This window comes from Neoarius graeffei, chromosome 15 (assembly GCF_027579695.1).
Source record: "Neoarius graeffei isolate fNeoGra1 chromosome 15, fNeoGra1.pri, whole genome shotgun sequence".
In the NCBI taxonomy this organism is placed as follows: Eukaryota; Metazoa; Chordata; class Actinopteri; order Siluriformes; family Ariidae; genus Neoarius; species Neoarius graeffei.
The window spans coordinates 38,243,677-38,266,832 of NC_083583.1; the positions used below are offsets into that span (position 1 = coordinate 38,243,677).

Below are 23,156 nucleotides of genomic sequence, written 5' to 3' on the forward strand. Positions count from 1 at the left end.
TGGTATCATACGTGATCTTTTGAAGTAGCTAGTAATTAAAATTCACTACAGATACTCTTTAAACAGTGGAGCACATGATAGTGTGTACCTCTCCATCTGAATTGACTAGCAGGGTGATGGTTTCATCTCCACTGCCCCAACTGCTCTGGCTCTTCCACAGTAGGTCTGAGGGAGGACTGTGAGACACACCCGCACCTGCAGTCCACACCTGTGCACAACAGGAAAACCAGACTTCAACCCAAAATAAAACATGTAGGCTCACTTTCAATTCTACCAAAGGACTATCAAAAGACAGTTCATGTCTTTTCTAGGTGCTACCGGTCTGCCATCAGTAACAAAGCAGATCCTCTCCTTCTATAGACACACTAAAAAGTGAGCTAAGAAACATGTGACCATTTAATGAAACCAACAGAACACCATGAGATCTTAATTCGGCATAATTATTAATCAGGCACTTATAGCACAAAAACACATTACAGTGAATAAAACCACACCACATTTATTCATTCTTTTATCTAACTGTGACTATGTAACTGTAGATGTTATTTGTTGGATTACTTGTTTTACCCCTTACCAATCCTAATGGTGATTCAAATGTAATAAAACATACAACACTCAAAAAAAAGAAGGCCGTTGGAGAAAAACTAAGTCTTCTTACTGTCACAGTCTGTCCTGCTTTAAGAACAAACTTGGGGCTGAATTTGTAGGCGATCTCATCTCCTTCTCCAACTTGCCTCTTTAGCCGCCAGCTACCCAGAGACTGATCCTGAAACAGAAGTCATGTAAACACTGCTCCATAAAGTATTCAGATAAACATCAAGCAATGCTAGATATAGCCATCAATATCTATTTATCATCACCTACTTACTACCAGAGGTGGACAGTAACGAAGTACATTTACTTGAGTACTGTACTTAAGTACACTTTTTGAGTACCTGTACTTTACTTGAGTATTTTTTTTTTAAACTTACGACTTGAACTTCACTACATTTGAAAGACAAATATCGTATTTTTCACTCCACTACATTTCTATCAAGGTCCTCATTACTATAAAGCAGCTTTGAAAGTGAATGTTTTTTTTTTCTTTTCTAAAATGTGATTGTTTTTTCGCAGGTGAGACAGCCTATCAGTAATCACTAGGGTCACGTCACATCCATAGACTGTATAAAATCAAGTTCCGTGATTTCTCCGCAGCATTATTTAACACGATCAGTCAATGGCAGAATGGAAGGAGGTGGTTCTTCTGGGGAACGCATGCACCCATGGCTATACCTAGAACCCATGTTTCAGTTTTCTGAAAGGAATAAAGATTTGTTTTGTTTTAAATGTTTGCTGAAAATGAACCACATCACGGCCTACAAAAACTCGCTATCCAACCTGCGGAAGCATATTGAGGTATATAAACGTTTTATTCCAAGAGAAAGCTTGCAATGAAGTTGTCTGTGCTTTTAGAGCTAGCGATAACGTTGCAATAGCTATGCAGTCTGGTTAGTCAAATGACTTTCTATGGATTTGCCCAAGTTGCCATCGCCTTGTCCACGGCTAACGTTAACACATAGCTAGTTAACTTGGACACTGTTAGTTAGCATGTAAAAATGGAGTTACGCTAACATGAATAACATTAACTCATCTGAAGTCCTTTCAGAAATATATGTTTTTGCATAATCTTGCCAAACAAAGAGAATATAGAAATATTTTTCTAGTAACGTTAGCTACCCAATATGATTGAGTTTGAAGAGTTTGCTAGCATGTCAGGTGGCGCTTCACTGACTAGCTAGCTGAATGTTAAACCACCATTATGGCACAGCATGCGTTCATTTTGTGAATTCACATTTCTGTATTTGGTAACGGCATTAGGTTTTGTAAGCGTTGTAGCAATAATACAACAATGCGTTGACAGAAAATGTACTTTTAATACTTAAGTATTTTTAAAGGCAAGTACTTCAGCAGTTTAACTGAAGTAAAAATTTGACTGGACAACTTGCACTTGTATCGGAGTAACATTTGACCAGTGGGATCTGTACTCTGACTTAAGTAATGAAGTTGGGTACTTTGTCCACCTCTGCTTACTACAAGAGTAATTCCATTTTTATTTTACATTGTTTATTCCAAAGAGGTCTCACAAAAGTGCATCAGGTTTAACAAAGAAGTAGAAATGGATCCACAGTAGATTTTTACTTCTGCAACTACAAATTTAATATACTGTTCCTGTAATTTATGTTGCATTTTTATGAATTTCATGAGCCACACTCATGTGTGGTTACCTCAGAAAATGCTTTACATGCTAAGATTTCATTTTTACATATACAGCAGGACTGCCATATCTGCAGGGATACGTTCCAAGCTCTAACGTGGATCACTGAAACAACTGATAGTAAATAACAACAGATAAAAGTTTGTTTCTCATGTATACATCTACCTATAAAAGTTTAATTGATAAATTACACACTGACATCAGCAACAGTAATAATAATAAAACAAATCACAGCAATACACTGTAATAAAAAGGTATATGAATGTGGTGTCTCTTGAATGAAAGAGATTCTGACATTTTTGCTTATTATTTTTGGTACTGTGTGCACGCGCAGACAGATTGTTTGGACATGCCTAATCCAAAGATTTTTCTTCATTTTTATTCATTAAAAGATATTTAATGTCTTCAAGTAATGATGGACTGTCATTTCTCTTGACTTACAGTGGTGCTTGAAAGTTTGTGAACCCTTTAGAATTTTCTGTATTTCTGCATAAATATGACCTAAAACATCATCAGATTTTCACACTAGTCCTAAAAGCAGATAAAGAGAACCCAGTTAAACAAATGAGACAAAAATATTATACTTGGTCATTTATTTATTGAGGAAAATGATCCAATATTACATATCTGTGAGTGGCAAAAGTATGTGAACCTCTAGGTTTAGCAGTTAATTTGAAGGTGAAATTAGAGTCAGGTGTTTTCAATCAATGGGATGACAATCAGGTGTGAGTGGGCACCCTGTTTTATTTAAAGAACAGCGATCTATCAAAGTCTGATCTTCACAACACATGCTTGTGGAAGTGTATCATGGCACAAACAAAGGAGATTTCTGAGGACCTCAGAAAAAGCGTTGTTGATGCTTATCAGGCTGGAAAAGGTTACAAAACCATCTCTAAAGAGTTTGGACTCCACCAATCCACAGTCAGACAGATTGTGTACAAATGGAGGAAATTCAAGACTATTGTTACCCTCCCCAGGAGTGGTCGACCAACAAAGATCACTCCAAGAGAAAGGTGTGTAATAGTCGGGGAGGTCACAAAGGACCCCAGGGTAACTTCTAAGCAACTGAAGGCCTCTCTCACATTGGCTAATGTTAATGTTCATGAGTCCACCATCAGGAGAACACTGAGCAACAATTGCATGCATGGCAGGGTTGCAAGGAGAAAGCCACTGCTCTCCAAAAAGAACATTGCTGCTCATCTGCAGTTTGCTAAAGATCATGTGGACAAGCCAGAAGGCTATTGGAAAAATGTTTTGTGGACGGATGAGACCAAAATAGAACTTTTTGGTTTAAATGAGAAGCGTTATGTTTGGAGAAAGGAAAACACTGCATTCCAGCACAAGAACCTTATCCCATCTGTGAAACATGGTGGTGGTAGTATCATGGTTTGGGCCTCTTTTGCTGCATCTGGGCCAGGACAGCTTGCCATCATTGATGGAACAATGAATTCTGAATTATACCAGCGAATTCTAAAGGAAAATGTCAAGACATCTGTCCATGAACTGAATCTCAAGAGAAGGTGGGTCATGCAGCAAGACAACGACCCTAAGCACACAAGTTGTTCTACCAAAGAATGGTTAAAAAAAGAATAATGTTTTGGAATGGCCAAGTCAAAGTCCTGACCTTAATCCAATCGAAATGTTGTGGAAGGACCTGAAGCGAGCAGTTCATGTGAGGAAACCCACCAACATCCCAGAGTTGAAGCTGTTCTGAACGGAGGAATGGGCTAAATTTCCTCCAAGCCGGTGTGCAGGACTGATCAACAGTTACCGGAAACGTTTAGTTGCAGTTATTGCTGCACAAGGGGGTCACACCAGATACTGAAAGCAAAGGTTCACATACTTTTGCCACTCACGGATATGTAATATTGGATAATTTCCCTCAATAAATAAATGATCAAGTATAATATTTTTGTCTCATTTGTTTAACTGGGTTCTCTTTATCTACTTTTAGGACTTGTGTGAAAATCTGATGTTTTACATCATATTTATGCAGAAATATAGAAAATTCTAAAGGGTTCACAAACTTCCAAACACCACTGTAGATGAGCGGTTCTTGACATAATATGGATTACTACAGTGAGCCCAAATATGGCTATTTACCGTTTGATCTCAAATGCATCAACATGATCGTCACAGGCAGATGCCAAGGCACAGTGCAAAAAGAAAAGGGAAAAAAAATTTTTTTTTATTTATATATATTTCTCTCACACACACACACGATTAAGTAAAGCTGTCGCAGTATGTTATTGGCAGAAAACCATCCAAAAGATTTTCCTACACCAATAGACAAACACTTTAAGCCAACCTAATTTTGCCTTGATTTTAAAGTACATTATACAGTAGCGTTCTATAACTCAAGGCTCATTTACAAAATGGAGAGTGTGTGTGAGAAGTATGGCACCTTATTGGAGTTATTTTTGAGGGTGACACTCTTGCCCTCAAGATCAAGCTCCTCAATACTGATTGAGCCTGTTGCCTCAGCATGCTGGCTGACATGAAAACTTGGAGTCTCATCTTCCACCTCCACACGCTTCCTCTTAGCACGGGACGAGCGGGAGGAGCTGCTGCTAGCGGCCACGCTTCGGGAAACAGTGACCCGTGAGGGGGGGCTAGGGGACAGCTTCAGCCTGTGGAGGAACACACACACACACTTGATTTAAACACAGATACAGCTGAAAGCTCTCTGTCCACTTTAAAATTCATGATACAAACTAAAAACCATTGCATGATTCATTGTTGCAAAGCTGCGATTGCAATTACAACAAAAAGTATAACCGTTTTGACAGACCCTGGGGCACAATTCTGTTTTAATATAAGATAGTGAAGAATGCTGCCATCTAGGGACATCATTAAATATGCTTCACTCATCTGACCCAACACACACTGAGAATCTACAGTGCCTTGAAAAAGTATTCATACCCCTTGAACTTTTGAACATTTTTCCACCTTACAACAAAGAACTTAAAAGTTTTTCTTGAGATTTTATGTGATAGACCAACACAGAGTAGCACATAATTGTGAAGTGAAACGAAAATGATAAATGGTCTTCAAAATTTTAAACAAATAAAAATCTGAAAAATGTGGTGTGCATTAGTATTCAGCCCCCTGTACTCTGATACCTCTAAATACAATCCAGTGCAATCAATTGCCTTCAGAAGTCATCTAATTAGTTAATAGAGTCCTACTGTGTGTAATTTACTCTCAGCATAAATACACTTGCTCTGTGAAGGCCTCAGTGGTTTGTTAGAGAACACTGAAGAACAAACAGCATCATGAAGACCAAAGAACTCACCAGACAGGTCAGGGATAAAGTTCTGGAGAAGTTTAAAGCAGGGTTAGGTTATAAAAAAATATCCCAAGCTCTGAACATCTCAAGAAGCACTGTTCAATCCATCATTCAAAACTGGAAAAAGTATGGCACAACTGCAAACCTACCAAGACATGGCCATCCACCTAAACTGACAGAGCAAGCAAGGAGAGCACTGGTCAGAGAAGCAGCCAAGAGGCCCATGATCACTCTGGAGGAGCTGCAGAAATCCACAGCTCAGGTGGGAGAATCTGTGCACAGGACAACTATAAGTCGTACACTCCACAAATCTGGCCTTTTTGGAAGAGTGGCAAGAAGAAAGCCATTGTTGAAAGACAGGCATAAGAAGCCATGTAGAGGACACAGCAAACATGTGGAAGAAGGTGCTTTGGTCAGATGAGACCAAAGTTGAACTTTTTGGCCTAAATGCAAAGCGCTGTGTGGCGGAAAACTAACACTGCTCATCACCCTGCACACACCATCCCCACTGTGAAACACGGTGGTGGCAGCATCATGCTATGGGGATGCTTTTCTTCAGCAGGGGCAGGGAAGCTGGTCAGAGTTGATGGGAAGATGGATGGAGCTAAATACAGGGCAATCCTGGAAGAAAACCTGTTGGAGGCTGCAAAAGACTTGAGACTGGGAAGGAGATTCACCTTCCAGCAAGACAATGACCCGAAACATACAGCCAGAGCTACAATGGAATGGTTTAGATCAAAGAATATTCACGTGTTAGAAAGGCCCAGTCAAAGTCCAGACCTAAATCCCATTGAGCATCTGTGGCAAGACTTGAAAATTGCTGTTCACAGACACACTCCATCCAATCTGGCTGAGCTTGAGCTATTTTGCAAAGAAGAATGGGCAAAAATTTCAGTGCCTAGATGTGCAAAGCTGGTAGAGACATACCACAAAAGACTTGCAGCTGTAATTGCAGCAAAAGGTGGCTCTACAAAGTATTGACGCAGGGGGGCTGGATACTAATGCACATCACATTTTTCAGATTTTTATTTGTTTAAAATTTTGAAGACCATTTATCATTTTCGTTTCACTTCACAATTATGTGCTACTCTGTGTTGGTCCATCAGATAAAATCTCAATAAAAAACTTTTAAGTTCGTGGTTGTAAGGTGGAAAAATGTTCAAAAGTTCAAGGGGCATGAATACTTTTTCAAGGCACTGCATACCCAATCAGGGGGGAAAAGGATCACGCTCATGTAGCATGTCCATTTGTTTAGAGACGAGCTAGCACACAAGGCAAATGACAGTGTGAAAAATGAACTTCAGTAAACGGTCAAAGGTTATGTTTGCTATCTAAACCGCAGCCTCGTTCCATTTTGCCCATGTGAACTTGGGGCAAAATAAAACTGAAACAGTCCATAGAATATTACTGCTCAACATTTTCACACGATCCAGAATTCACAGCAGATCTGTAGTGCAGTGACTGCCACTGTACAGCCCATACGAGCTCACCTTATAGTGCTTAACTACAGAGAGCCCTGCTCATGACACGGAAAGAATGAAATATCTATCGTGGCCATATTTTACTAATACAGTCCCACAATATCTATTAACTCTGTCGTTGTAGTTGAATTGTGAGCATGTTTAAAATGAGGGAACCAATTACTAGAACGTAGAAGTAATTTTATACAACATAAAAACCCCTGAAAAACCCCATACCCACAGCGAAGCATGGTGTAGCGGTGCCAGCAGCATCATGATACGGGGCTGCTTCTTTATAGCTGGGATGCTAATGAAAATCAAAAGAATACTAGTAAATCATGGATAGCTCCAAATACCAATCTATCTTAGAACAAAACCTCCAGGCCTCTGTTAGACAGCTGAAGAAAGATTTCACCTAAGATGATAACCAAAAGCACAAATCCAAGTATAAAAAGGAATAGCTTCAGAAGACGATCAACATTTTGGACTCGGCCAGTCAGAACCCAAACCCTACTGAAAACCTGTGGAAGGAGGCGAAAGGGACTGTACACTGGAGACTGGGACTGCCTCACAATGACCAATCTGGAGCATTTTTGCAAGGAAGTTTGAAATAAGAATGCCACATCAAGATATGCCAAGTTGGTAGACTCTTACTCAGAAAGACTACAAGCAAAAGGTACTTTAACAAATTCTTAAGGCCAATTTATGCTGACAACGCAGTCCTCGCAGATGGTGTCGCAGATGGCGTCTGCGTAGCCCCCCCCTTCGCAGACGCTCTACGCGCACCTCCCAAAAATTGTGACCACTGCAGAAGCCTCGCAGACAGCGTCGCAGACAAGAGGGCTCTGATTGGTCCACTCTACATCCGCTGTACACGCACTTCCGCTTGCCTACTTTCCCGGTTTGGTTTGTTTTCACGACCGCCATTTTTAAAAACATGAGCGAAGATGGAGCAACACGAAGAGCGGTTGATCGAGGAAGTGAGGAAGTACGTACATCTATACGACTCCAGTTCTAGTCATTATAAGTAACCGGAGGATAAACACTCCACTAACCACACCCACCAACTACTCCTAGCGATTTCGCGCCCCCTTGCGTTGTGGCGGTGAATAACATCGTGCACGCCTATTACTCCCCGCTCAACGATAAATTACAACTGTCTGCGAAAAGCTATCTGCGAAAGCCTTGTCACAAGAGCATGCAGAGGCCCTTAGTTTAAGGACATACACACTTGTGCAATGAGGTTAAGTTTGTTCTCTCCCCCCCCCTCCTAAAATGTTTTTCACCTGAATTTTGTTGGTTGCTTCATGACATTAAAAGTGAAAAAAGATATATGACGTGATGCATCTAGATTTTCTTTTTCACTTCGTAAAAACCTACAGTTTTTAACAAGGGTATGCAGACCTTGCGTATGCACTGTATGTTGCTCTCACACTTCAGAAACTCACCTGTCCTCCTCTCCCTCCAGCAGCTTCCTGTAGGCGTTGATCTCCATATCCAAGGCCAGCTTTACATCCAGCAGCTCCTGATACTCATTGAGCTGCATCTGCATGCGGTCCCTCATCTCAGCCATCTCGCGTTCCTTGCCATCCATTATTCTGCGGTGTTTATCATGCTCACTGTTCAGCAAGTCCTCCAGCTCACGCACACGTTCCTCTGCTGCTGCTGCCTGCAAGGTTCAGCACACAGACACACACACAATTTTGCACTCAAGAGGGAAAGTGCAGCTAAAGAACGTGATCAGTGTACAAGAGACCATGCATCTCAAATGAGGCGTCTGATGTTTAAGCAAGGAGACCTGCAATTTATCATGTCCAGTTTTGTGCAAGAGAATGGAAGACCTGCCATATTACCGTAAAATACCAAATAATAGCCGAGTTCCAATTAACCGCCGAGTTCCCTTTAACGGCCGGGTGTACGCGCGTGTTGTGACAAATAAAGGCCGGTTCCGAATACTCGCCGGGGTCTAAAAAAAAAAAAAAGCGTCCGAACGTTCTATCTAGAATCTTGAGGCCCAGCACTTTTCTGGTTTTCTGGTGTTTAAATGATTTTGCATTGCATAGTTTTCTACCGAAACAATATGAATGAATGAATGAATGAATGAAATTATTTCTATAATACTGTTTACAACATTTTGTTACGTGATAATAAACATGCCATTTCAATGTTATAATCTTGGTCTACCGTAATATTTCTTGAGGAATGCAACTCCGTAACTTTTGACAGATGTCTTAGCCAATTACGTTTGACATGGGTGTGTGGGATATCACTTACGTCATCGAATGAGGAATACCCCTTTGGGGTATTCACCCAACGAAAGCCAGCGTGTGTGGTGACATTGAGGACTGCGGGTTTCCAAGGTTGGACTGCTGCTTCTGTTAAACGACCTAAATTGCCGAATGCATGCGTCAAAGCACACACTGAGTTTTATTAAAGACCTTATACCATTTCACTTGCCCTTACCCATTCGGATCTGGAAGACGCTTTACAAAAAAGGTGAGAGCGTTCTAACATGCATTTCAATCTGCTCGCGGCCAATCTAATCCAAGGGGCCTTTTCAACAAGTAATCTGTCGTGCAAGTTGGGCAGAAGCACGCGTCAGGCAGGTAACATGTAGGCCTACAAGTCAGTAACCTATTCAACTAACTTTCATCCGAACTTTAAGTTTTCTACGGGGTCGAGCCACCGTACCAACTCACTCGGGGAATAGGCTCATATCGGCCAAATAGGGAGACGTCTTGGAGAGAAACGTGAGAATGCAAGATGACAGTATGTAGCCACTGCAGGTCACTTATTTTTCAGCATAAGAAAAAACCCTTTGGTTTGACACTTCGCACCCTAATTATGTTGCTTCAACGTCGCGCCCTCCGTGCAATTTCAGATTGACAGACATCGCGAAGCGCAAAGGGTGGAGGCTGCATGGGTGAGGGTGATAGCAAGTGACCATAACTTTGCAGAGTAATTAAATCACAGTGCTGCGCACAGACAATGGTGTGGTTTCTTGATTATTTTGTAAAGCATGCACTTAACTAGTCATTAACAGGAAAAGGTGTGTGATTTATCCTTTATCCACCCCGACTGTGCCATGCGAAGATGCATTCTGCGTCTTCAAAATTCCCCGAAGTCGGCACTGTGCTATCTGTAATCTAACTCTAAACAAACTGTAAGTTATACTGGTTAAAAGTAGGCCTATCTGAGAATGATTTTTTCCCCGTTTTGAGGTAGATTTTGGGGAAGGTGTTTGTGAAGTAGGGTTGGGCGGTATTACGGTAAGAAGGTATCCCGAGGTATCCAAAAGTACCAACGGTATCGGTCTCATTACCGTCATTTTAAAAAAATATATAATATCTAAATAAATATGGAGTACATGAGGTCATAATATAAAATAATAAATTGAAGATCATCCCGAATAACTGTGTGATCGTATTTTCACTAATTCTATCAATTTCCTAAAGAAGTTCTCATCGCGTGCAGGGTTGTTTATGTCGTTACCATGGCAACCCTGCGTGACATTTGGAGTCTGACAGAAAGCTTCGCAAGAGCCTGAGAGCGGGGGTGTCATGGCTCAGATGGCTAAGGCACCGTACCATAAATCCGGGGACCCGGGTTCGATTCCGACCCGAGGTTATTTCCCGATTCCGTCACTCTCTCCCCCGCTCATTTCCTGTCTCTCTATACTGTCCTATCTAAAAAAAAAAAAAAAAAAAAAGACTGAGACCGCGGTTGAAAGATGGCAAGTCAAGATAACGAGTTAGTGGCAAAAAAATACAACATCGGCAGTGTGGCAGTATTTTGGTTTCAAACCAAACGAAAAATCTAATATGTCCCCTAAGGCACACCATAGCCTGGGGTACTCCACTTCCACGAGATCTCTCCAATGAGTTGTGTTTTGAGTAGGTTACATGAGTAACAACAAGGTAAAATAACGTATGACATTTGGGATGTGGGTAATAAACGTTTGAAATGTCATCTACTGAAGAAACGGAAGAAAACATCGTAGCGTAAACTGTTAGGTTTCTGGTGGGAATTAGCAATGCGCTTGCTATCTTTGTTGGGTGTGTTAAACCGTATGGATTTAAGTGGAATAATTGTAAGGAGTTATGTGATCAAGACAACGTTTTAAGCAAGGTAAGGCCATTTGATTATTAATTTCCCCGCCATGGCATGACGTGGGCCCATATGATTTTGCCTTGTGCAGCTATCGCGCATTTGAATTAGGTTCGCCTCATTTGCGCTGAAGAATATGGTTTATCGCGCAGTCTAAACGGACTTGGGTGTTGGTTGATTCTTTCCCTTTTCTTTTTTATTTCCCATGCTTGAAAGGGTATGATCCTGCTCATCGTGTACTTTTTTTTGATGGAGTAGGTGAAATAGTGCTGCAAATGGCGTTTCAACGCAGACATGTGTAAACGACAGTTGAATGCTATTTTCAAGATGAAGAGTTGCGTGATGCTTTGAAATACCTCTTAATCCATTCATCAATGCACAAAATTCGCTTTGCTGCTTAATCCATACCACAATGCACACAATTCGCTATGCTGCTTTTAAATAGTACATTTGAGGCATAGGCGCACGTTACACAGTAGGCCGAAACAAAATATTATTTTTTTCTCGGTAATACCGTATACCCCGGGAAAACACAGAGACAGTTTAAAGGTATCAAAATTTGGATACCGCCCAACCCTATTGTGAAGAAGGAATTAATCGCCTGTTCCAAATAGCCGCCTAGTCTCTAATACGCGCCGGGTCTCTTACGTGATTGAGACAAATAATAGCCCGGGCTATTATTTGGTATTTTACGGTATTCATGATCTGTAAACGGTCTCCATTTGAACAGACCGACACGGAGCCTCACCGAATCATAATTTTGATTCTAACAATAGAGAGGAAAAAAAAAACAACAACAAAGAAATACAAGAGCTCAGGGGTTAAGGCATTGGGCTACTGATCGGAAGGTTGTGAGTTCAAAACCCAGCACTACCAAGATGCTAGCGTTGGGCCCTTGAGCAAGACCACTGACAACTCTTATATCATGTCTTAATTGTAAGTCGCTTCTCATGAACATTAGCCAACGTGAGAGAGGCCTTTAGTTGCTTAGAAGTTACCCTGGGTTCCTTTGTAATCTTGTGGACTATTACACGCCTTGCTCTTGGAGTGATCTTTGTTGGTTGACCTTCCTGGGGAGGGTAACGGTGATCTTGAATCCATTTGTTTGACTGTGGACTGGTGGATTCCCAACACTTTAGTCACTGTTTTGTAACCTTTTCCAGCCTGATGAGAATCAGCAACTCTCTTTCTGAGGTCCTCAGAAATCTCCCTTTATCGCGCAATGATACACTTCCACAAACGTGTTGTGAAGCTCAGACTTTGACAGATCCCTGTTCTTTAAAGGGGTACAAAATATAATATATACGGTTGCTGATGTGACAAAGTAACGTATTCTTAAGTATTCTATCAAATTTATGTACTAGAAAACAACGAAATATCTTGGTAATTGTAAATATAATACTTTATATGCTAAACCGCACAAGAGTCGCCATTTTTAAAAGACCGTGACGTCAACGCTACCCACTGCACTAGCGGAACTCTCCGAAATAGAGGAGATAAGCGTGCAATCATGGCGTCGGGCGCATCAAGTGAAAGCGACAGCTCTGTCGAATCATACGAAGAGATCCCGCAAGACACACTGCAAGCAGGCTATGGCTTAGAAGGGTACCAGTTTGAACCTAGGAGAGGTACTCTCGACTCCGGTGATGAAATAAGAGAAGAAAGCTCGGATGACGGCGAGGATGAGACTGATGCGGACCATGGGCATGGCGAGCGTGGGGCAGAGCGTCTGCGTGCAGGTGACACGGCGTGGTGCTCGTGCGGAAAATGTAACATGGAGTTGCTCACGAGTCCAGCAGAATTTATTTGCTGCAATGAGATAGGCGCCACCCGTGGACTTGCGAAATCGTCGCAAGAGGCAGAAACAGGTATTTCACACGTGCTATTCCCAACCTCAATGAGCCAACACAACTGGGCACATACATACGTCATGAGCGTTACGCAGAGAAAATGAACGTGCATTCTGATTGGATAAAATTAATATCATGGCGGGCTGTTCAAACTGCGGAAATAGTTTGCTCGAGCTACTTTCAAAACACTATAACTTTCCAACCTTAGAACAAAAAACTTTTGAATAAGGTTCATCAATGTGTGTTTGTTATATTTACTCTATATATTGCCCTCTGTTCCCCTTTAAATAAAACAGCACGCCCACTCAACACCTGATTGTTACCCCATTGATTGAAAACACCTGACTAATTTCACCTTCAAATTAAACCCTAGAGGTTCACATACATTTGCCACTCACAGGTATATAATATTAATACTACGGTCCCACTATAAAATCTAATGTCTTCATCCTTTACCAAGTGTATGGTTTTCAATTGGCATTCATAAGCATAAATAAAATGCAACACACAATTTGAATGGTCTACTGATCCACTGTCTTCTGAAATGTTAAGGACAGAATTTTCAGATTTTTTTTTTTTGCCACCTCACAGTTTACAAACTAAGGACAGGTTGAAGCTGTTACAAGCTGTGAAATAGGTAGTAGGTATCAGTGGGAAGTTCTACCTGTTTCTGGAGTGCAGAGAGTTGATAGGTCAGCCCCTCAATCCTGACACGAGCCTCCTGTAGCTCCTCCCGTGCTGTGCTCACTGCCTTATCATTGAGGTCAGAGGACACCTTAGCATTTTCCAGCTACACAAAGGGACAGAAAAAGAGGAATTCGATACCTGATTCAAAACCCTACAGCAGCATTAAAACATGGTTGATCATGACAATTACAAAAATTCCAAACAGCCAACTAGCATTTCCCTACTTTGTGAGTAATATTCATGAGACCATGGGGGGCGCGACACATGACACGATGCGGTACCTTAGCCTGGAACGTTTGCTCGAGTTCAGTCTTGTAGAGGTTGACCTGTTCCTCATGCTCCTTGCGGAGGTCCTGCAGAGCCTGGGCCAGTTTGCATTCATACTCCTGCTTGGCTCCAGTGTCCACCTCCACCAATCGCTTATCATGGCGCTTCTTCGTCCCACGCACCTCCTACATAAAAATACACAGGAGGTAAATACTTGAACTTAGATCATCATCATCATCTCAATATCTTTTTGACTAACATTCTAGTAAAGTCTTAGATATAATCAATGTAAAATTCAAAAGCAGAACAAATTTATTGTTTGTCCCCCCCAATCAAAACACCTTTGATAAAGTCTCAAAAAATTAATTAAAAAGTCATGACAAATATGCAGGATTATTTATTAAAGGTGTACTTTGTAATGACAGTGTTTTAAAACCTATAATAATCACAAAATTCAAGATACAAAAAATTCTTTTGCAAATGGACATGCAATTTAAAGCTAAACAAAATCCAAAACTTACACTCTCCTTTATACTGACAGATAATATCCATACAAGACACGTTTGAGTGTTCACTCGTTCATATTTGCACCTGTATACTGGGTACAGATTTTATTTTAAAAGAAAACAAAAATGTCCCTGGGCACTGCCGTTTTACTCTCGTCAAGGTTCAAATATTGCGCTCTGAAAACAAATTGTGATGTCACTTACATGCCACATGACTTACCAAGGCTACTGGATCTTGTGGACATTTCGCTTCCAAATTGTTGTAAACAACCCTAAACATACCCAAGTGTCAAGCGTTTGGGTGTAAAAATAAACCCGATCATTGTCTGTTTTATGGAACATGCTTTTGTTTGTTTTTATTCACTGAGAAAAGCGAGCTTTTTAGACAGCAAGAATTGCATTGCTATGGCAATGGGATTGTTTACTAGTACCCGTGTTAGTACTGCGTATGCGTTATCTAGCCGAATGGCATTTAAACTTCATAAAAAATGAACTCTGTTGATTCATGCATTTTGTTGCCAGTCAAAAATTATATGGTTACAGAATCATTTCTGATTAGATTTTTGGAATTAGAAGTCTGTGCACGCACGTGTTTTCACTACTTCAGATGGGTTGAATACAGAAAAAGAATTTCACTGTGCTGTAATGCATGTGACAAAGACTTCCAATTCTAAGGCCGAATCCCATTTCACCCCTTGGACCAACCCCTTGGCCCTTCCCCTCCATTTTGCGCGTTCACGTGAAGGGGTAGGGCTTCTGTACCCCTCCAAACGGAGATTTTCCTGGAGCTGACTCCGAACGAAGGGGTTTGAGTGATTTCCCACAATGCCATGCGGATTTCAGCGAGATTTCATGCGGATTTCAGAAAGATGGCGGTTCCCGCGGCGAAAGATTGTCATAAATGTATTTTCTCCATTATTTACGTGTTTTAAGTTGTTATCCAGAGGAAACACGCCGCTTGATTCGCTTTCGAGCTGAGAATGAGCAGCGATTTCTGAAATCCAAGCTGCTGCTAAAAAGCTTTGGGAGTGAGTATTGTTTTCGGTTGCTTTACTGCGTACGTTTTGTTCTGTTATTCTCGCTTTTATTGTTTACATGAGTGTTCTGACACCTCATTCTGTCGGATGTGGTGCACAAAGCGCCAAAGATATCCCATTCAGTGGTGTTAGTTAACAAATCACACCCTGCCAGCAGAGATTTCTGCCTCTGGCTCTGACTGTAGCGGCTGGTCGCAGCCAATGACGCGTCGCGTTTTGCTAACGTAAACGCTGACGGAGGTACGCGATGACGTATGCGATCGTTGAAGGGCTATCCCAATACGTAAGGGTTGAATTTCAAGCCCTATCCCTTGTAGCTCAGTTTCAAGGGGAAGGCGGAGGGGTAGGGGTAGAAATTAGAATTGGGATTGGGCCTAAAAATCTAATCAGAAATTTTCTATAACCATGTGATTATTGCCAACCAGGAAACTAGCTCAGCCAGAGCAGAGCTGCTTTATAACTGCAGTGTAGTGGTTCTACAACCTCGAGTCCAAAAACGTTGGTCTAAAACATGTTTAAAACCAGAATGCAATGATTTGCAAATCCTTTTCAACCTATATGCATTTGAATACAATACAAAGACAAGATGTTTAATGCTCAAACTGACAAACTTTATTTAGTTTTCTAAATGCACACATTCTGAATTTTATGTCTGAAACACGCTCCGAAAAAGTTGGGACGGGGCACGTTTACCACTGTGTTACATCACCTTTTTCTTATAACACTCAGCAAGTGTTATGAATGAAGGAGAATAATTGTTGAAGTTGAGTGTACAATTGTTTCCCATTCTTACTTTTATATACAACTTCATTTGCTCAACAGCCCAGGGTCTCCACTGTCATATTTTGCACTTCATAACATGCCACACATTTTCAATGGGAGCTCAACAAACCAGTTTAGCACCTACACTCTGACTACAAAGCCACACTGTTGTACAGGCATGAAAACGGGTCAGGGGTGAAAAAGGTGAGAAGGATGCGTGAGTGGTGACGTGGGTTCTGGTGTTGTTTTATTTTGTTTGGGGGGTCCTCCCCCAGAATAAATATTATAGCCTCCTTACTAAGTATACTGTATTGACATTTGCACAAGGACATACAGTACAAATACAAATTCAAATACATGTAGTTATAGTGAAATTATGCCCTGGAAAAAAATGTGAATAATAGAACGAAGAAAGTGGAACACACAAGGAATAGTGATAATTTTTTCCTTTTATTTGCCTGGACCACCAGTGTCTCCATGGCCCGCTTTCGCCGAGTTGCCACATGTTTCAGCCTTGCCCGCTTCTCTCCTTCAGCAGTCGGTTTCTTGGCCTGCTGAGCACTGCAAGTTGCTTGAGAGCCATACTTGCTCTGCTGCTGCTGCTTTTCCTCCTTGTTCACCCTCTGCTGGTGTTTGTATGTGGCTGCTGCAGAGTTAATGTTCTTGCACAGTGTTCTGTCCACTTCCCCAAACTTCACGTCCTCCCTTCTAAAGAGCTGCATAGCTGTCTTCCCCCTGGACATCAGCATGTACTTGACCGTCTGTATTGCATTAAATGTTTCCATATTCATGTTGCCACTCCTTTGATCAATTACATCATTCATCAGACTAAATGAGGACTCGACTCTAGGTCCATGAAAGATGGAGAGGCAACACTTAACCAGTGCACCCAGGGAGGGGTACTTGTCTGGTTTGTCGAAGACATGACCCCACCACTCCACGATGCTCTCTCCCTCCTTGAAGCTGGGGATGGTCAGGTCAACACTGAACCGCACAAGTTCCCTCTGGATCTCCTGGTCTGCTGGCAAGAGGTGCCCCAGCATACCACTCAGCCTGCCGAGATATGGAAGTACCTGCAGCTTTCAGTTCTTTTTAAATCAAGGCTGAATACTTTCTTCTTTGCTGCTGTCTTTTATTAAATCAAATTTGAGACTTTTAATTTGATTTCTTTCAGCACGGACAGCACTACAAAATGGCGTCTCCACTATACAGTGCCCTATATCGTGAGTAGCGAGCAATTTCGGACACAGGGATTGTCAAAAGACGCACGCGCCCTCTTTCGAATGCTGACGTAATCAAGCCGGAAGTTTTGTTTGTTTTGATAGCGATCAGGAAAGTCTGAAAAAAGTAGGAAATTCAGTCCGATGACTCAATCCAGCTTCCAGCTTCTGGTGGTCTGGTCTGCACTGACTGATGTGTGCACGCTCTGGCCAGCAGGAGAAGAGGCGCGAAATGATGCTGCTTGCCCTTCACAGCGAGATGTACTCGTCACTATGGCGTCAATATCAAAGCAGGAGGAGGAGGCGCAAACCGGCACGAACTGTCTATGGGTGCGAAGCGACCTCCTTGCCCTTTGGGTCAATATCAAACCCCCCCCAATTTTTTTTCTCATCGGATCTACACGATTCACGTAGGTCACCCATTTTGGTTTCAAAACGGCGAATTTCGCCGAAAGGTGAGGGATTTTCATGTATGGTTATAACACGTGCAGAATGTAACTTGGAATTGTCTTGGTGGAATAAGCAGTGACGTCCCTGAAAAAAGACGTCATCTGGATGCAGCATATGTTGCTCAAAAGCCTGCATGTACCTTTTGCTTTGTATTTGTCGATGCAGCAATGAACTGTGTTTACCAACAACAGTTTTCCAAAGTGTTCCTAGGCCCATGTAGTAATATATTTTATACAGTCATGTAGAGTTTTAATACAGTGCCTCCTGAGGGATCAAAGTCCCAGGAGTTCAATGTTGGTTTTTGGCCTTGCCAAATTTCTCTGGATTCTCTGACTCTTTTGATGATATTATGGAATGTCGTTGGTGAAATCCCTAAATTCCTTGCAATTGTATGTTGAGAAAAGTTGTTCTTTAACTGTTGGACCATTTGCCTGTGTAATTTTTAACAAACATTCCATCCTTGCTTGTTCATGGCTGAGCCTTTTCAAATACCAACAATTAACTTGTTTACATGTAGAACATTCCAAACAGGTGTTTTTCCAGCATAACTTTCCCACTCTTTTGTTGCCCCATCCCAATTTTTCTGGAATGTGTTGCAGGCATCAAATTCACAATGAGTGCATATTTATAAACAACAATACAACTTCAATTTGAACATTATAAATACCTTAATATCGGACAAAAAGAGATCAGGGTTTCTGCAGGCTTGAACAAGTTCAATTTAAGACTTTTTAAGACCATAATAGGTTAAATTTAAGACTTATGCCGCACAAAAAAAATAAAGAAAATTGGGAGAGCCTGAATTACTTTCGAAATAACAAAATTTATCATCAGTCACCAGTGAACTCATTACATCCCTAGGGTGCGCTCTTGCATTAATGAGGAACTAAGTTGCAGTGGAGCCAAAGACATCCCGCAAATCACTTGAGGATGAGGCATTCGATTCCGTACGGTTTGCGTGTTGTAGCGTTACAGTTTGCACGGAGTTAGCTGATACACTGTCTCGAGATGTGCTTGGACCTGACAACGGTGAACAAAATTGAGTGATGGCATGCGAATGTTGCAGACTTTTATGGGCAGCCTGGTGCTTCTCCGCTTTCGCATGCGATTCCGGTGCCTTTACACCCAGGGTGCGGAGTTTGAGTGTTCTTTTGCACAATGTGCAGTACGCCTCAAACGGATTGTTTGGTACACGTTTTAACCAGTCTACGAAATCATTGCGTTCAAGCCAGCAGTCGTTAAACTTGCATTTGCCCATTTTGCTACAAGCCGTGACAATAGGGCTGTGCGATATGGGAAAAAATGAATATCCCGATACATTTTCTCCATTTCACGATATACGATATACATCTTGATATATTTAAATCTCCTCTAAAAGGACCCCATGAAATCTAACTTTTACTCTTTACTGTTTTCACTACAATCCCTGCAGATTAAATAACATTCTTGGTTAACTTTACAGGTGGTTTTCAACAACACATTTTAAATTTTCATGTTGGTGATTAATCACAATTGAATTGAAATAAGACTATTTTTATTCAACAAAGATGTGGCACAAACTGCAAATCTTGAAAATTGCAACAAAGGGGCAACACAATACAGAGCTGCTCAGAGCTCAAACCAATAAAGTGCAAGCTCAACACTGAGAAAGACATTTAGCCTAAATAAGAAAAGTGCTCATTCATTAAATTATTTAAAAAAATAGATCTCCAAGCTATTAACCTGACTACTGAGAACCACTGGAACATTCACAATAGAGAGAGAGAGAGATTGAGGGAGAGAAGAGAGAGATCTGCAAAACATAATTTTTCTCTTTGCACACTTTTGAACTGAATGTTTTCCGGCTCTGCCTCTCAGATGTGTAGAATTCCGGTATTGCCTTCTCTGTAAAATGTCTGCGACCAGGCAACTCATATTTGGGATCGAGTGTGTTTAGTAATTTTTGGAAGCCTGGTTTTTCCACTATACTAACTGGGATCATGTCTTCGGCAATGACGTTAGTGATCGCATCCGTTATAGCTCTCCATCTCTGACTCGTTTTCTCATATGGGGGGGCTTTGGAGAACGAGGCCGCTATGGTCATTTGTTTAACTCGTGGGGGGTTTTAGCTCGTGGGCAAGTAGTTCGGAGTTTAAGAGACTCTTCATACTGTACCGGGTGAGTTTTCAGGTGATGGAACATATTTGTCGTGCTGCTGCCTTTCGTGATGACAGGTTTTTTTTGTACACTTTACAAACTGGCATTTGCTGTTCCACGTCCTCCTCGCGATATCCAAAAAATGCCAGATGACTGACCCCTTACTAGTTCTTTTAGGAACCAATTCGTCCGCTTCCATTTTTAATTTGTCGCTGAAATTGACAGAGCTTACACGGTAGCCTACGCAACACCAGCAATTGCACGAACTGAGTCAGCGCTGTAAACCGGAACCAGGAAATCTTCCCGCCGGCAGTGTTGCCAGATACTGCTGATGTTTTCCAGCCCAAAATATGTTCAAAACCCGCCAAAACGTACTTAAAACCGCCCAATCTGGCAACACAACCGAAACTAGAAAATTTTCCCGGAAGTTCCTTTCAGCACCTAGATGCCAACCAATCCCGGGTGACATCTAGGTGCTGAAAGGAACTTCTGGGAAGATTTTCTACGTGCAGAATAATTCTGCACGTAACCTAGGTCTTAAATTACCCAAATGAGATTTTAGACCAACAGTGCAAAATATCTCTGTATTTTAGACTTTTTTAGGCCTAAAATTGAAAATGTGTAATTTTAGACTTTTTTAGACTCCGCGGACACCCTGGAGATTTGCAAATCATAGCATTCTGTTTTTAGTTATGTTTTACACAGCATCCCAACTTTTTTGGAATTGCGGTTGTAAAAGTGGGAGTTCTGGGACACCCCCTCAGAAATCCATCAAGCATAGCCGATAAATAAATAGCTCCAGTAAATAGACAAAAATATTACTGGACATGTTTAAATAATGCTAAAAATGGTACATATCTGTACTGAGGGGGTCCATAAAATGTATTGTGCTAAATGAGTCCCCGACTACAAATGGTTTGAGAATCCCTGTTGTCGTGGGTTAGGAAAAGGCTCGTCAATGTTTAAATGGGCTCTACAAATACAGACTGTCCCTATTACCTCCTAACACAAAGAAGCCAACACGTACCTCCTCAAACATGCTCTTCCTAAACTCAAGTTCCTCAATCACGCTTTGGCAGCGGTTTTCCACATCCACTCGCATCAGTGTCTCGGCCTCCAGCTGCTTCTTAGCCACAGCATGCGCATCCTCAGCCTGAAAGGGACCAACTGCTCAGTGAAAGCTGGTCTTAAACATTTATTGCTCAAGGACCGAACTTGTAATACAAGAAAAATCAAGTAAGAAGACTAACCTTAGCAAGCTGGTTCTTCAGGTCAGCAACCTCTGCAGAGAGTGCTGCTTTCTCACTGAGAGCTGTATTGAGTGACGCTTCACTCTGATTATACTGAGACTCCAGCTCCTTCATACGAGCCTGAGCCAAAGCCAGGTCACCATCCCTCTTCTTATAGCTGCAAAACACAAACAGAAAAACATGGCAAACTGTGTAAATCGGCTACCTAACACGAACAGAAAAGACCATTAGGAAGAAGAGCAGTGAGAAGCTCTGTGTAGAAGCCAAGTCATATTATACATGTACCCAATTGTCATACTCTACAGTATTTTAGAAGAGTGGGATTAGTTCCAAAAATTTAAATACGGGCCAGGAATCACCAATAAAAATGGAACTAATGATATCCATGTAAAATGCAGTTTAGTTTAAATAAATAAATACATTTAAGTGTAAAATAGACAAATGGCATTTCCCTTGTGGTCAAAGTATCACGCAAGTGCTCATAGGCACAAAGCCACACACTTCCTGTTCACTTGTGTTAACTAGCAACGAGGGTAAATCAAAGAATACATGCGAGTCCAAAAGAGCGGGAGAGTAGAGATATAGAGAAATGAGACAAGTGAAATGTACCAGTTTCTAAAAATGAAAAGTGGCTGTAGTGCTGGGCAATTTTCACGATTAATTGGAATTAAATGTTTTAACACAGTTTTCAATGTTGCTCTAATTGAAATGCATGCGTGTATGTTTACATACACTTATATAAATGTTTTAATTAAAAAAAAATATTATAAATTATCTTCAAAATTTTAAACCAATGTGAAGCAAAAAACACAGCCTTCTTAAGGGCTGTTTAACAATCAGGGCAGACTTTTCAATGTCCACAATAATCCAAAAATCAAACCTCAAATTTTTGTGTTTCTCTGCTGCTAAAAGTTATCTTTTGAGATGGAAATTGACTGTGCAGAATTTCAGAGCTACGGGTCATCTACTGAGCATGTTACTTGGGGTGAGAAGACAGCATAGAATGTTTTTTCTAAAACTGACCCACTTTCTTATAGTCCACACGAGTAAAGGTATACAAAGTGAAAAACTATTGAAATGTGTGCGATTTTAAGAACAGATTTTCGAGTACTACGCAGCAATGTTTGTACATGGTGGTAAGTGTAATAACAACTGAAGTGGTGACGATCCTTGTGGTTTTCCAGAGAGGACACTTTTTGACTGACACACATTTCAACCACATGTGAAGCTCTGCTGCAAATGTGACTCATCTGTTTCAAGTCCTGTTTTTTACTTTGCAACAACAGATTATTCTGCTTCAAAAGAGACTAATTTTCTTTTTTTTTTTAAAAATCATTTACAACCTCATCATACGGTGAGTGTTTTCCAGAGATGACATTTTTGATGGACAAAGGAAACTGTCAGAGACAGTTTACAAAAAATTTAACTTCCACTTAAATATCCTTCTGTTGTGAATGAAAGTATACGTCCCAAAGTAAAACCTAGTTAGTGCTAAAAAATGCAGTTCTGAATGTAACCAGTAAAATCTAAGTATAATAATTCAAGTATAATTAAATGAAATAACCACAAGGTCAAAACTGAAATCAGGACTGAAATTGCTTGTATGAATTTGGCATATGCAGTTCCACACCTCACTCATTCGCACAGGGTAGACGATGGCATGTGTCTTTGTCTTGAATCAGATGTAAAACTACTTGCATAGAACAAAACCACTGCTGTTCTCATCCACCATCTTTTCTCACACTGCAAACAGGTTTGTATGGAGAGTGAGAGACTGAAGAGAAGGGGTGGAAGAGAAGTCACAGCAGCTGAAGTTTAAACCTTCAATACACACTATGTGATTTCTGACAGGTTGTGAAAAGACTGGGAATTGCACTTTTT

General features: G+C 41.1%; 1 protein-coding gene across 1 annotated transcript in view; it reads right to left on the reverse strand.

Annotated features, from left to right (window-relative positions):
- The window catches only part of lmnb2 (lamin B2), a 39,249-nt gene that overhangs the window by 6,796 nt on the left and 9,297 nt on the right, over positions 1-23,156 (reverse strand). Inside the window, exons 3-10 of the mRNA XM_060941274.1 lie at positions 21,276-21,432; positions 21,053-21,178; positions 13,929-14,099; positions 13,625-13,750; positions 8,452-8,672; positions 4,659-4,884; positions 659-766; positions 89-208 (exon numbers count right to left, since the gene is read on the reverse strand). Coding sequence (XP_060797257.1) covers positions 89-208; positions 659-766; positions 4,659-4,884; positions 8,452-8,672; positions 13,625-13,750; positions 13,929-14,099; positions 21,053-21,178; positions 21,276-21,432 — 1,255 coding nt within the window. The remainder of the gene's footprint in view (positions 1-88; positions 209-658; positions 767-4,658; positions 4,885-8,451; positions 8,673-13,624; positions 13,751-13,928; positions 14,100-21,052; positions 21,179-21,275; positions 21,433-23,156) is intronic.